Source organism: Cygnus olor, chromosome 2 (genome assembly GCF_009769625.2).
Source record: "Cygnus olor isolate bCygOlo1 chromosome 2, bCygOlo1.pri.v2, whole genome shotgun sequence".
In the NCBI taxonomy this organism is placed as follows: domain Eukaryota; kingdom Metazoa; phylum Chordata; class Aves; order Anseriformes; family Anatidae; genus Cygnus; species Cygnus olor.
In genome coordinates, this window is record NC_049170.1 from 47,020,848 (window position 1) to 47,035,807 (window position 14,960).

General features: G+C 50.4%; 1 protein-coding gene across 1 annotated transcript; it reads right to left on the reverse strand.

Moving 5' to 3' along the window:
* Window positions 1-1,219: 1,219 nt before the first annotated feature.
* CLEC3B (C-type lectin domain family 3 member B) lies at window positions 1,220-8,330 on the reverse strand. The gene is made up of 3 exons (XM_040546665.1): window positions 7,902-8,330; window positions 4,272-4,370; window positions 1,220-3,000 (listed from the first exon to the last, which is right to left on the reverse strand). The coding sequence occupies exons 1-3, from the start codon at window positions 8,005-8,007 to the stop codon at window positions 2,600-2,602; spliced, it is 606 nt and encodes a 201-aa protein (XP_040402599.1). The 5' UTR covers window positions 8,008-8,330; the 3' UTR covers window positions 1,220-2,599.
* Window positions 8,331-14,960: the final 6,630 nt, after the last annotated feature.

Genomic DNA, 14,960 nt, shown 5'->3' on the forward strand with positions numbered 1-14,960 from the left:
TTCTTTTTCTTTGGCTTCTAGAAGGAAATCCATAACTCATATGTTGTGTACAGTAAAGAGAAATGTTAAACACAACCCTGAAACTGCAAGGTCAGGTGTGGCATCCTGGGTCCAACAATGATGTCAGGAGCAAAGTCACCTTTCCCTGTGCTCCTCCCAGCTTCAGGAGAGCAAACAGTCTGTGAAGAATGGTGCCTGGCAGGAGAGGAGTGGTGTGGAAATAGAGAGCAAGATAGATATGAGTGAGAAATCTGCTGAGAGCAACTTGTTGTTCTCTAGATTTTGACAGATCTACTCCTTAATGTTCTCATGGGGAACATCCTTCAGAAATGATCTCCACAGCTGTTTTTCAGATTTGCACTCCATGCAGAGAGCTGGTCCAGCTACGGCACCTGCATTTTCCCCAAAGCTCAGCATCACCAGGACCTGAGACTTTCACATCACCCCCCTGTAGTTCCTGGCCTCCCCTAAAAGACCACTGTTCATTTCTCTGACCACACAGTTACATTTTAAAACCTTGTAGTTTATAAACAGTCAGGATTAAAGCCAGCAAGCTTCAGGTTTTGCTAGTTTGGCTTTATATGTATCTCAAAAAATTGAGAGATCGTCTACCAAGGGAACTAGAGGGTACATATTGAGACAAGCTGGCTTGTGGGGTGTAGCCTTGACCTGTTGTCAAGCACTGTCTTCCATAGAGATGTGTTGGCTTTTCTTTGGAGGATGCTGAGGAGGAGAGGGAGGAAGAGGAGGAGGAGGGAGAAGTCCCCATCACCTCAGTGAGGGAAGGAGGGGGATGCTCGGTGTCGTGCTGTGGCATCTCTGCTGGTTGTGAAGGAGGTGGGAGGCAGCCTGGCAAGTGTTGGCTCCAGGCTGGGGCCTGAGGCACTGCCACTGCTGCCAGATGTGAGCGAGGGAAGGACCTTTCTTCTGGGCTGGCTCCCACATCGGAGTGAAATTTCCCAGCAGCAATGGGAAGGGAGAAAGGAAATGTTATTTACCTATCAAAGGCTTCGCTGCCTGTCTTTCATTTGTGAATGGGATGATAAGAGCAAGGACAATCCTACAAACAGTGTCACAGAACCGGGGACTCTCGCTTCCTGCTCTTCCCCTCTGCCTCCAGTGCCTCCCACCATCAGACAGATCCCTGGAGCTGCTCTGAAGAGAAATGCAAGGAGTGGGAGAAGGAAGCAGTCTGACCACATTGACTTGGCTCCATTCCTTCAGCAAGCTATATATATATTTATTTTATATTCATTTGAACAGCAGAAAGTTTGGCAATAATGACAGCCTGGGAAGTATGCACTGTGTTTGTGCTTTTGACCCCTCCGGCTTGGCTCTCCCACATGATGTTTTGAAGACCCACCACTGTGCTGTTTTTAAGCAAAGCAACAAATCAAAATTTGTCTCACTACGAGGCTGGGGCCCGTTGGGATGCCCTCTGTCTGGCTGTGCTAGGACGTGTAGCCTGAAGGGCAAGGCCAGTACCAAGTGCTGGACTTCAAGGAACCGCTGATGCATTTCAGCCAGCAGTCAGCAAATCAATGTCAACAAGGCTGTGTTAAGCTGTCAGGGTGCTCTGCAATCCTTTCCCATTGTTCCTATTTCTTTCTTTATTTTTTTTAACCCTTTTCTCAGCAAAAATTTACCGAGGCCAGATCTTCAGCTGGGGGCAACTCTACGGGCACAAACTGTACTGAGCAGGCTTGTGTTTGCCAAGCATTTCAGCTGGGTTTCCATCACTAGAACAAGCTATATGATTCCTGAAGTGGCTGAAGTCAGATTTCTCAGGATTCATTTTTGATAGACAGTTGTCTTTTATATGGCAGCTTATTCCCTAGTAGCTTTACATTTTTGTTATTTACCTAATTACTTTCACCTTCTACTTCCAATAATGCATTTGACTGAGTATGCTGCAAGTAATCACTGCTTCCTCCATTGTACAGGAGTGTAAATAAATCTTGTGATGGGGTTTTTTTAAAAGGTCGGATGCTGGGGCTAGCTCCCCTACTGAAGTCAGTGAAATGTTTTCTTCTGACTGGTGAGAAAAGGGTCAAAAAAATGGGGGATGCTTTTGGGAAGGACACCCTTCTTCTCAGCATATCAGCCCATTAAGCAGAATGGTACTGGGCCGACAAGCCCAACAGCATCTCAGCATAAAGCAGAAATTAACACCCTCTGCTCTCTGAAACAGGACCTGATCCCCGAACTGGGCTTGCAGGGGAGCAAAGCTGGAGGAGAAGGCACAGACTGGCATTGCCGGTGTCCCAGCAAGGTTCAGCGAGGTGGGAATGGAGACTGCAGAGTGACAGCCCGGGCCTCTGAAATGGCTGTTGGTGAGGCTGGGCTGTCACGCTGGTTCTTCGCCGAAACCACCTCATAAATTCCCTGTGTACAAAAATATATCTATGGATCATGCCTTAGGGGGAAGGATGCGAACGGGGCTGGATGTGGCCGAGTGAAAGGCAGCGCAGCTCCGACCCAAAGCCGGCCTGCAGTGGCTGCCCAGGCCGTGGTGCTACGTGAAGGTGCGTGTGGGCCCGCGCGTGTGCGTGCACACCGACGTGTGCACGTAGCCACCCTGTAGCTCTATACAGCCCTGCTACACGATCATGAACTGGCAGACGTACGGCAGCTGCTCCTTGCACCTCTTGTCAAACCACTTGCCCACCGCCGCCCCCGACAGGGCCGCGCAGTTTTCCAGCTTGCCGCCGTCGGGCTGGGTGGTGATCTCGGTCTCCCAGTTCTTGTAGCGGATGGGGCCGCCCGCCATGTCGACCCACTTGCCCTCGGCCGCCATGTCGTTGAGGCCCAGCCAGATCTCCGCCTCGGCCCCGATGCTCTTGCGCATGTAGTCGTAGAGCGCGTCGTTCTCCTCCCCGCTCTGCGGCGTGCCGAGCGTGCCACCCTGCGAGATGCAGTGCTCGCTGGCCTCGTGGTACGTCTTGCTCTCAGAGAATGCCAGGTAGCATTTTAGGTGAATTTTGGTGCCTTTCAGGCAGACTGGGAGGTCGCCGCACGGATGGGACAGAGAGAGAAGAAGGGAATTGGTTTTAAAATCGGCACTCATTTCTCGGGCAAGCCGTGGTGCTGCTGCCAGCAGCACAAGCATCCCTAGGGGCCCCTCACACCTATGTCCCATGTGGGAAGGATGTGGCCTCCACGTTTGGAAACCCTCCCAAAAAGGATCTGAGGGTGCCCATGTCTCTGTCTGTCCTCAGTGTCCCCTCTCCCTGTGTGTTCTCTTCCCGAAATGGAGCTGTGCTTTCTCGCCTCGGGAGGCAACATTTGTCTCTGCTGGGGGCTGGAGTGTTTTGGAAAAAACAGCCTGCAATTCCAATTCAACCATCTTGATTATGCAAGCGTGAAAAAAAACCTCTTTTTTTTTAATAGGTTTTGATCAGAAGTGTTGCGCTTGCATAGCTTGAGGTCTTCAGAGGAAATATCTACTTGCCTCTGATTTTAATGTTAAGAGCAGCGATTTTTAAAAATTTTTAAGCTTTAAACCCTGAGAGTGCAGGGTACTCGATCCAAACAATAGTTAATCAGAGCCATTCATTAATATCCAGACCAATTACATCTCAGTGAATGTGAGCTTGGATCTAAAGCCTTGATTTTGCTTGTGTTTCTTTCTTTTAGGGAGGAAATTCTCCCTAACTTGCATTTTTAGCACATTTCTGTAGCATGTTCTGCAAGTCCCTCTCCTACCGATGTCATGGAGTTTGCAGAGAATAACCATGGAGCAGGTCTGGAAAATGAACATTTTGAGACCATACTCTGTGCGTGTCACACAAGGCATGGTGGGAATGACCCCCAGCAAGGTTCCCTGGGCAAGACCATGGTATGTATGAGGGATCAGGTAACCGTCTCACTGGGCTTCAGCCAAAAGACTGCAGCAAACAAAGAGTAAACTGTGTTTGACTGAAGTGCAAAATAATCTATTACCCATCCCGCTGATTCATGGAGGAAAATGAACATCTGGCTTAGTGTCATGGAAATATCAATAGCTTTAGAAATGGGAAGCTCTAGCACATAAAGAAGGGGGCCGTATGCTGCACAACTCATGTCATTAACTGCCTGAGGAGCTTCCTCTGCCTGGAGGAACTGCAACGAGGCCACGCATTGCTTTGATCCCCAGCTCTCTCCCTGTGATGGACACCTCATCACAGAGTGCTTGGGCATCCCTTATCGATACGTATGGAGCAATGGTAACTGCTTTATAAGCAGCTCCTCTCTCAAAGTGAAAGCCATGCCTTCTTCAAGGACTCCTTTACCTGTCTGAAGTGCTTGCTTTTCCTTCAGTAGAGCAACTTCCTGAGAGATGTTGTCAATCATGGCCTTCAGGTCTTCAATCATTTTGAGGCTTACACCATCTGTTGGAGAAATCAAGGGAGGAGCATAAACATCCACTGCATCCCCAAGGGAGGCAGCTGAAGCTGTTCCTATAATCAAAAATCCCCATTTCCCTGCCTGCAGAGAAAGACAAACAAAAAGCATCCACAAAGCCAACATCTGTCCCTTAGCATACCCATCAGAAAGAATATTTGCTCTCTAGCCTGGTTGCACCAGCAGCCCAGATTCCTACACTGGCAGGCACGCCATCACAGCTACCTCTTCCCCCTCCCTGCCTGGAGACAGGTACCAAAAAAAGAGCCAGAGCTGGTCTTCTGCCATGGGAAGATGCTTCCTTGGCTGGGAAGTTGGTTGTGGCCTCCTAGCAAAGCCTGTGTCTTGCTAGGTGTGTTGCCTCTGGCATTGTAGATGCTCTTACCCAGCAGACAAAGTGCTACAAGGGGAACAACGAGATCACAGAGATACTTTCTTAAGGAAATGCTTCTTGGTCTTAAATAACAAAGACTTCTGAAGACAGCTTACTCCTGGAACATAAAGGACAAAACCTTCTTTGCAATGAGGACCCACCCTGTTTTCCTTGCAGCCTCCTTTGTAAAGCTAGTCGGGCTCACACACTTTCCCTGCTGCAAGCCACCATAATGTCTCCTAAGACAAGGGATGCGAAGGAGCTGAAAAAGCCTTTGGTAAGATTTTGCTAGCCTTGAACAGCAACCTGTGGCTTAGCACCAGCTGGTCATCAGACCCTGATTTCTCCTGCGTAGGAGCAGAAGAGCCAGTTATGGCATGGAGGTGGGAGATCAGACACTAGGGAATTTGTATCATTGCACTGTCCCTGCTCAGGTGCTGCTGCTTCATCTCTCCTGGTGTAAGCAGCTGGGAGTCAGAGGGATCAGGAGGAGGGCTTTAAGCTGCTTTACTCCTTGCTCAATTAACTTCAATGGGTCCGGTTAATACTAAGGCACTAGCTATTATTTTGGTGCCTTTAATGAAACACTTTGTGGGAAACAGCTAATTAACTAACAGTCTTGTTCATCCATGTCTCTTGCAGCACAACAAATGTCCCCCAGGTTTAAGTAACATCCAAAGGCCATGGTGAGATATCCTTAGTGAGCCTTGGGGCAGCTCCAGCTGGGTTTGCTGTGCCAGTCTCATGCTGGAGGGTCCCTGACACACTGGAAGGTGGACACATCTCTTTGATAACTACCCTGTCCTGCTCACTGCCAGGTTTCCAAGTCATTGGTTTCCAAGTCATTCCTGCAGCAGTAACTTCGCCTGGGGAGAAAAGGGATCCAGCAACAAAATCATTAATTTTTTTTTTTTGTGAAAAAGGATTCATATTTCTGGCAACTCCTTTCCACTGGTTGATTTGCACTTCAGCCAAAAAGTAAGTGCCATGGCTATGTCAGCAAATGCTGATTTTTCTATTTTTTATTCTTTTTTTGCCAGCCGTATTTTCCTGTGTACTTCTATGTCCTCAAGGCCCAGCCTTTCCCTGGAGCACAGGAGGGGCCGGAGCACCCCCGCACAGGTTTTGTATTGCTGGAAATGTTCACAGGCACTTTCTGAGGTCCCTTCCTTACTAACAAGAAGCTATGGGATCACACAAGGATTTGGGGCAGATTCAGGAGCCCAACTCAGCCTCTACTCACTGATTTAAGAATCTGGACTCCAAATACCTTTAAAATACATGTGAGGGCTACACAGAGGTGCTCCCCCTGTGCCCTCATGGCCCCTGTCATGGCTGTGATGAGGGGTCCCCAGCCTGGACCCCCAGAGGCATTGCCCCAGGCAGGGCTCAGGGGGAGTTCACTGAACTGCTGTGGCTGGAAAAATTACCGGGCAGCAATCTGAGGGGGGAGGGAAACACAGGCAAAGCGAACTTGTTATTTCAGCATTTTCAAAATGCTGTGTTTTGGCTTTTTCACATCGAAATGGCACCATTTTTGTTCTGAAGCAGATCCAAATGTAAGCGATAATTACATCATGTAAAAAGAAGAAAAAGCCCAAGAAAAAAAAAGAAAAAAAGAGAACTGAAGAAGCTTGGCTTGAAGCATCATTTTCTTTTCTAACACTTGTGGCCTGGCCCTGCAGATTAAAGAGCTCGAACCCAACAAAAAGCCTGACCCTGTGATGGCCTCACCCTGCCCAAACCACTCTGGAGAAGGGCTGGGGACAGGAGGGTGACATCCTGCCCTTGTCATGGGTGGGCTTGGAGGTGGCAAGGGGTTGGGGCCAAGAGGAGTCCCTCCAGGGGTTATGAGTGCTTTCCTCACTCCTTCTGCACCCCCCTGGTGCTTGTCAAAGTTGGAAATCTGTTAACCCAGCAGTGCCGAGCACTTCCAGTAAAGGCAGGGCACCTAACCCACCACGGGGCTGGATGCAGCCAGCCAAAAAATGCCAGGCTAGTGCAGATTCTTCTTTTCCCCACAGAAAACTTGACCTCTCCTGTGGTGAGAAACCCTGAGGAAAAATGCCTCCAGCTCTTTCATATGGCTTGATTTCCAGGGGAAAAAAAAAAAAAAAATTGGCCCCTCAAAAAAAGTGGTTTAGGTTGGAGATTGTTTTTCCTGTCCCAAAGGTGATTTTTCTCCCATCACGTTTTTTTTTTTTTTTTTTTTTTTTTTTTTTTTCTCCCACCTTCCTGTCACCCGTTGGTTACAGTCAGCATTTCCAGTGATATGGAGAGAAAGATAAGGTTTCCCTAAGAAATGAGTTGCTCTTCTGGCACATCCCAGCAGTGCAATGCAGACAAGTGCCCTGCACCAGTCCAGGAGGGCACTTCTGCTGCAGAAGGCAGGCACAAGGCACCGACATGGGCTCAGCAGATACGGAGCGCTTTCATAGAAAGATCCACTTGGAGAAAATGGAAAAGTTTCTCAAGGACAGGACCCGACAAAAATAGCCGCCGGGAGAGCGTGCGGGGCAGCCCGGCCAAACAAAATTCCTGGGATGCTTCCTCCTTGCTCTCGGGTCTGCTCCAAGGGGCAAAGCCAAGCGCAGGCGACTGCAGCCGGACCCAGCAGCGGGCAGGATCGCACGCCACGGGCTGCAGCACCAGCCGCCTGCTTACCTGCCCTGTCCTCTGCGCTGTGCCACGGGGAGGAAGGGCTTTAAATGCTTTAAAACAAAGAGCCCTGCTGCTGTTTAATGGGTGATACAGTGCTGCTTTTGCCTGCCTGCTCCTGGCTGCAAATCTGCAACAGCTGTCTGGCATCTAGCGCTTAATGTCTTCCAAAAAAATGAATGAGTAGAGGTAGGGGTCGTAGAAATGGAGACGTTAGTAAGGGGAAAGTCTGGGGAGAACCTTAGAACATGGGAAATAGGGTGCCCTACAATGCTCAAAACGAATGTAGTCAGGGCAGCAACGTGCCCAAACCATTTCTGTATCCTTGCTAGTTTACAGAAGGACTACACAAGCACTCCTGCGGGAGGTAGAAAAAAGACACGATTAAGTTTTAAATGCTTTTTTAAAAGCTTCATCTCAGCACTCTTACACAACCAGACTAATTGCATCCCCCCCAGCCGGGCAGGGTCCCCGAGGCTCTGCTCACCTTTCTTGGCTGCTGCCGGCTTCTGCCGCCCCTTGCCGTTTTGCTGGCCGGAGACCTGGGCGAGGGAGACGAGGCAGAGGAGCAGGCAGGCTCCCCGCAGCACCATGCCGCTGCCGTCCGGAGCCGAGAGGAGCTGGAGTGAGGCTGCTCTGCCCCTGGACAGCCTGCTTAGCACCGGCTTTAATCAAAACTGTCTGGCCAAGAAAGAAGTCTCCAGGCTTCCAGCAGCCGCCCGGCCGCAGGGAGGGTTCAGGCGGCTCCGGCCAATGCTGAGAACGGCCCAGCCAGCTTTCGTTTCTCAGCCTGCTGCTTGTTTTTGTTATAAAGCAAAACAAAACAAAATAAACCGAACGCAAAATACCACAAGCCTGCTGAGAGGCGACTCGTCTAAACATAAGGGAAAGGCTGGGAATATAGCTGGGATGGTTTCCTATGGGTTTCTGCACAGTGATTGAGCTCACGTTTCAGTGATGGAGATGGCGACGTGAAGCACAAAAAGTGGGGTTTGAGTGGCAGAGGGAACACAGCCCCTCTGCGGGGCTGCCTGCAAGGGGTGCTGTCAGTGCCCAAGCACCCAGCTCCTGCCACGGTGCCACCCCAAGCACCCCAGGGAAGTTTTGGACTACCACCCTGCAAAGGGCTGCTGTGGACCCCCTGCTTGAGTGCAGACAAATAGGGCTGTAGGGCTTGCTTTTCTAGTTCACAGTAGCTTCTGTAACTTTATTTTTGGGCCCCTCTCCCAAAGGGGGATGCTGCGCACAGCATTCTTTTGGTACATGTGGCCGTGCCTTTGCTCCTGCCCAGCTCCTGTGGTTCAATCCGGAGCATGTCAGCCCCTATGTTTCTCCCTTCACTTCCCTCAGAAGCTGTAGCATCAGTGCTTGGTCTCCTGGGGATTAAACAAAGGCATCCACACACGTGTTTTTCCCACAGCTAACAAAAAATAAAACCAAGCCAGCTTCCCTTGCTCGCCAGGCCGGGCGGCAGAGGCTGATGATAGTGCAGGATAAGGAGGCGCTGGCTCTGTGCTGTGCCCTTGCTGGTGGCTTGGTGCCCGGCGTCTGGGACGTGCCTGGGGCTGACCTTGTTACCAGCACTGCTGTTCTTTGTACCCGTGTGGCTGGGGACAGAGCTCTGGGCTTTTGGATCTCGGTATTAACCCCTGTGTGCCACCACGGGGAGAGCTGCCAGCTCTGTCACTGCCTTTATTGCTTTTCTCCCCCTCTGGCAATGCTCGTGCTGTTCAGAATCAAAATCTAAGAGTGCTCTTTGCACTTAAAAAAAATGGTGTGTGCCAGTGTAGATCACCCAAAGTATCTCTTCGCCAAGTCTGCAAAAGCACTGAGGTGCTTGATAAGGCTCAGGGGCTGTGAAACCCCAGCTGATGCTTCACACTCACTGCACTGGGGGTCAAAATGAGCACCTGGGGGTCTTCCCTGTGGCCACCCTCATGGTAGGTGACAGAATACACTTTGAAATTTGTGTATTCGCTCAGTTTAGGGAACGTTTAGTCTTCTGAATAACCCTGAGCTGTAACAGACAAATGGGCTGCACTTGACTTTGGGTGGTGGCAAAGTGGCCCACAGAAAGATGCTTTGCCCTTGCAGGATCCCAGGTGACTTCAGAGCAACCTAAACTGAAATCCCTGCCTGATTTTTCAGGTGCTGCAGTTGCAGCACAAGCAGGCAAGTCCTTCCTGCAGCAGGAACAGGATTCTCTGAGCAAGTGGAAGAAATTCTTGTGAGGAGATGAGAGGGAGCACAGACACTTAGGAGAACAAAGCGCTCTCTGTATCCGTCATTAACCTTAAATCCTTTCCTAAGAATGAAGGCAAGATGCTGCCCAGCACACTGTGAACCACTGGAGCTGCTTGAGCATAAAAGGCCTGAAATAAACAGGGGTGTGCCTGGAAAAAGAGCTGCTGTGGATTTAGTTTGGCTACTGCCGTGTTACACTCCCCAGCGCTTGTGCTGAATAAGCAAAACCCTGCCCCGACATCCTACCTGAACAGAGCTCAGCTGCAGTCCAAATTTCGAAGCCAAGGAAGTGGGTTTGGTTTCCATTCCCTGTCACCACACACAAAATCCTACTCAGACTTAAGCAGGAGAACAAATATTTGGGGGGATTTGCCGTCCTCTCTCCTGGACTACCCCGAAGTAGGATGGAGCCCGACACCTATGCACACATGCATGTTCCCTTCCCTTGACACTCAAGCAGCATCTCTCTTTCCAAAAGTACTTTTGGTCAGCTCAGCACCTCCTGGTTTTCCTTGGCTCCAGGTTTGCTTGCTTGTCATTTCTTTGATTAATGTCCTGCCACATGGGGGAAAACTGAATTGCTCTTTGTTGCTGCCTGTGAAACTGACAACTCTGATGTGGAGGCACCTGAACCCTAACCGCAGGTTTTTGGGTGGCTGTGGTTTCCAAAAGGAGGCGTTGACTCGATCCGTAGCTGCTGTACGGTGGCTTGCTTATATGGACTGAAAAAAGAAATGCTTGGCCCTGTAAACCTCCTAAACCCACAGGAACTCACCCAACAGGACCGAGCTGCTGTGCTGCTGCAGCAGGTCCAGAACAGGGGATGCTTTTGGGGAAGGTACGTGTGAAAAACCAGAGGGCCCCTGCCTCAACCACACACCCACCCTGTCCGGGCTTCTGCTGAAGCCAGAGGCTGTGGTCCAGCTGAATGACATGGCTATCAGTGGTCTTCTGCGAGCCGGCACTTTGGCCACAAGTCCTGCTTTTGGATCTGGGTGACTCACACACGTTGTGTAAGCGAGGCGTGGGAGGTGGGTAGAGGTAAACCTTCTCGTTAGATGAACTAATATAACTGGGAGACATCGGTGAGATTTTGGCCACTGGAACCTTTCCCCTTGGGGGCTGAAAGAGAAGCAGCAAAGTCCGGAGCCGAAGAGCAGCAGCTGGGAGCTTCATTAAGCACGGCCCATCCAAGGGAAGGGAGCGGGGGCCTGGGGAAAGAGAGGGGCAGGTAACTCATAGCAGGGCTCACAAGAGTGAGGAAGGTGACAACATGCCAAGAAACCAATTTTTGATCGCAATTAAAAATAAAGATCTGTGCAGTTATGAATTTTCCAGTAAAAGCACTTTACTCCCTTATTTCAAGCCAGGTCTCCCAGTCAGACAGACAGCAACTCCTGTCAGCTGTAAGGAAACTGGTCTGAGATGAAAAAAGAGGGCAAAAGAAAGCATGCTGAGGGAACCTGTCCCAGGGCTGTGAGGAGCTGGGGGGAAGCGGTCAGAAAAGTTGACGTGGCTCTGGGAAACCCAGTAAGCAGGCTGGGATGCTGGGCTTGGAGGGATTTCAGTTCGCAAAACAGTGGTTGGAAAAGGCCCATGGAAGGAAGCTGGATGCTCCTGGCAGTGATGCAAAGCTGCGATGTCGTGCCCGGCTGGGCAAGGAAACGGGCAGTGAGATCAGAGGTGATTTTGATTCAGCTCCTAGGAAATGAGCAGGGATTGCCAAGGCAAGAAGTGCGCGAGTGCCGCCGCACAATGGCTGGAAGGTGGGAGGGTGGACGAGGGAAGGTAACAGGTTTCACACGGTTATCATCGAGGTGGGCAATTCCTAGCCTGGGCTTTTCAAGGCTAAGACATCAGTTCAAAGCAGCCTCAAAGGAACAGGAGAGAAGCAGTGGTGGACAGTAAAAAACACGCCCCGAGGACAGGGGGATAACAGGAAAAGTCTCTGGTGCTGGCCACCTCGTGAACTCATGCTGGCATTGCTCCTGATTTCCACCAGCACAAACAACATCAGAACACGTTCAAATGGAAAGAGCTGAATCTATGGATCATTGTTTGTAAGACCAATAGAGAAGGAACGCGATAATAGTTCAGGAAAGGGTGGTTTTCATGAGGACAATGATGGGGAAAATCAGGGAGTCAGCACTTTGCCAAAATGTTCTCCCTAGCACCAACACTAGGAAACTGGCTCCGAGCCTGGGGAGGGAGCTTTCCCATCCCATGCCACAGCAGGCACGGCTCACTTCCCTACCCTGTGCTCTCCAAGGGTCACGGGACAGAAGGATCTGTGCAAAAAGACATCCTCGGGCCTTAAACTGAATCGTTTAAACCAAACACGGAGAGCTTGAGTGCCAGCAGCTGCTCAAAATGCCCCCGTTTCCAGCAGGAGCAGCACCAAAGGACTTACCCTCCCTTCTGCCTGGAGCACGCAGACCCTGTTGGGCTAGGGGCAGACCTGGCTGTCTTCACTGCTGTTATTTGCTGCCCATCATCCATACCCCAAAGTCTGACCGGCCTCGGCAACTGTGATCTTTTGAGTCTAAATCAAGGAAGTTGGATCTGATCTGCAAGTGGTGTGACAAGAACTTGGGTGCCTGCATCGCTGATCCCACTCTCATCTGGAGAGCAGGATGACAACAGAGATGTTTATGGAGCTCGTAAGATAACCTTAGCCTTATTAAAGCGTTCCAGTGGATAAAACTGAGGCTGAAACCATCACTGGGGAGTCATTAACAACAGCACGCCTATGAGCCAAGTGCTGTTGTGCAGGAACAGCAAAAACATGTTAGCAGACAGCGAGAAATGCAGCTAATTAAAGAAAGAACAGAGGGACCATGGTCTCTCTGCAGAGATAGGTGCGCAAATGCCCAGCCTTTAGCCTGGCTTTGTTCTATTTGCAGCTCCATGAGACACACGGGAACTGCGGATGGCTGGGAAATCAGGCCACCGTGACTTAGACAGCTGGCTTGCAGACTGAAGCACGTCAACGTGGATGCTGACATTGGCCAACGCTGACCTAGGAAGGAACACCGACTCCTGCTGTCACAGGACGTGGGCTCTGGAGGCAGAAGAGGCACTTCCACGGGGATAGCCATGGTCCTGGATTTTACCTGGTTTTGGCTGGTCGTTACAGAGAGACTGGCTCAGAGAGTAAGCAGCAGAAAATCCCCATTTATTTCACCAATCACTGAGCGTGCAGCAGTGTGTGGTCAGGCCTCTCGATGAGACTCTGGGACTCCAAGGCACCACAAAAAGAAACAGCCTGGAGGGACTGGGCGTTCAGAGCACCCACCTGAAACCTTCACCACGCAGCTGCCTCCCTGACAGCGATGCCGCTGAAGGCTGCCTGTGCGAGGCACAGCCAACGGGAGCATCCACGTTTTGTCTTCGTGGCAGCAGCTGGCTCATGTGGGAGTGTGAACGGGCAGGAGCCTAGCAGGAGATGAGGGGTCTGGGAGCAGGATCAGACAGTGCTGAAAGAAGTTTTCATAAAGCCTGACTGCGGGCAGGATGGCCCCTCGCCTCCCCGTTGCCTCACTCCCCCCTAAGGGGAGAAGCAGCTCTGCTCCCTCCCAAACTAAACGCTTGCAATGCTGAGCCACTGCTGCCGTTGCAAAACGTTGGCTGGTCGGGTTTCCCAGGCTCGGTGAGCCTGCTGGGTGTCACCCCGACTGCAAGCACAGATCAGAGGAACACGAGCAGCAAACCAGCCGCATCTGCTGACGACAGCCTAACCCTCTTCTGCCTCCAGCAGCCTGTGTCAGACCTTTGGGATACACGGGGGAGGTGGGGGGATGCACAAAAACCAAGCTAACAAAAAGGTAAACTGCAGCTGGGTGCTTTTTGGGCAACACAAGCAGAAACCTAGCGGGAGTCACCATCTCCAGCACACAGCTTTCAGCTTCTCGACACTCCCAGCAGAAGCAATTAATTCCTGGGACAAACACAGAGCTATCCTGCTCCACAGATGTTTCCTCTTAGTCCTACTGGACTCAAGTCAATGAAAACGTGGCAATATCTGCACAGCAACACATGGAACTTTCCACCAGCCCAAATGGGAACAGGAGCAGGCTCAGTTGAAGCCTTTATGAAAAATCTCCAACTGCTATTTTTGTTTGGGGTGGAAGGGAGGAGTTAAAGAGAGCTAAGAAAATAGAAACGGGCAGCAGAGGCCTTTGCATGCCTGAGAACCACAGTCTCAGAGATTTCTTGGCAGATGTTGTATCAACTGGGAGAGCTGCAGGCCCTTTTACCCCTATCTGCGCTTTGTTTACCCATTTGGGACAGGAGTTGGTAGCAGCAAGTCCCCAGGGGCAGCTGAGACGAACCAGCAGCTGTGCAATACTTCTGGCTGGGCTCATTATTTACATCTCAGGGGTAGAAGCAACCCCGGGCTGAACCGGGGTCACACTCCACCCCGCTGCTTTTCAGTGCCGTTAGGTAAGAGGTAGGGAGCTTGTGGACGGAGCAGGACCCTTTGAAGACCCCCAATTCATTCTGTGCCTGCTTACACACCTACAGAACGACAGGGAGGAGGACACGCGTGGTTAGAGGAGCTGCTGTGGACATTTGCACCACATTAGTTTACACTGACACTCTCGGGAATTGCTTGGAAGCATTTTATGACCAAGGCGGGCATTTTGGTACACACATCTGCTCCACAGGTCTCCCTGTGCTGGAAGCAGACACAGATGCTCAGGTAGCAAGAATTTGCTTTTAGGTAAGTGAGCACAAAGCCCAGATCTCAGCCAGGCTAAGTATTTGCTTTCCCTACTAAGAAGTGGGTCAGTTAACACACCTGAAACATGGTGAGGTGAGGTTTCTTGTTTCTTTTTTCCCCAGCTCCCAGAGCAATCAATTTAAAATAAAAAAGTCCTGGAGAGGGGAGCAGGAAGCATCCTGCCACCACCAGTAGAGCCCCGCTATCATCAGTAATTTGCAAAAAATTTGAAGTTCCCTCAGCTGGAAGGCTACATAGACACATACTATTACTACCATGTTACAAAATTCACCCTGGAAATAACTCTAGGCAGCCTTCTGGTACTAAATCAGAAATCTATAATAAACCAAGCAACAGTTATTCAGAGAACAGCTGTGGTTTAAGACTCGCAATCCTCATATAGATTAACTGTTTTCTGAAGCATTAAACAATACACAACTAAGCAAAAACTGCCCGTGATATGTTTAAGGTACTGTAAATGTTTTTTCTCCCTTCGGTTTTCTTTCTTCCTGCATTCTTAGAAGTATTTTAGGACCTGAAGGGATTTTAAGACCTGAAGTACATCATATACTTGAATAC

Coding starts and splice junctions, on each gene's coding strand:
- CLEC3B (XM_040546665.1), bottom strand. CDS start 8,007: ATGGTGCTGCGGGGAGCCTGCCTGCTCCTCTGCCTCGTCTCCCTCGCC. Junction 4,371..7,901: donor GCCGGCAGCAGCCAAGAAAG/GTGAGCAGAGCC, acceptor TTTCTCCAACAG/ATGGTGTAAGCCTCAAAATG. Junction 3,001..4,271: donor AAAGCAAGCACTTCAGACAG/GTAAAGGAGTCC, acceptor GCGACCTCCCAG/TCTGCCTGAAAGGCACCAAA.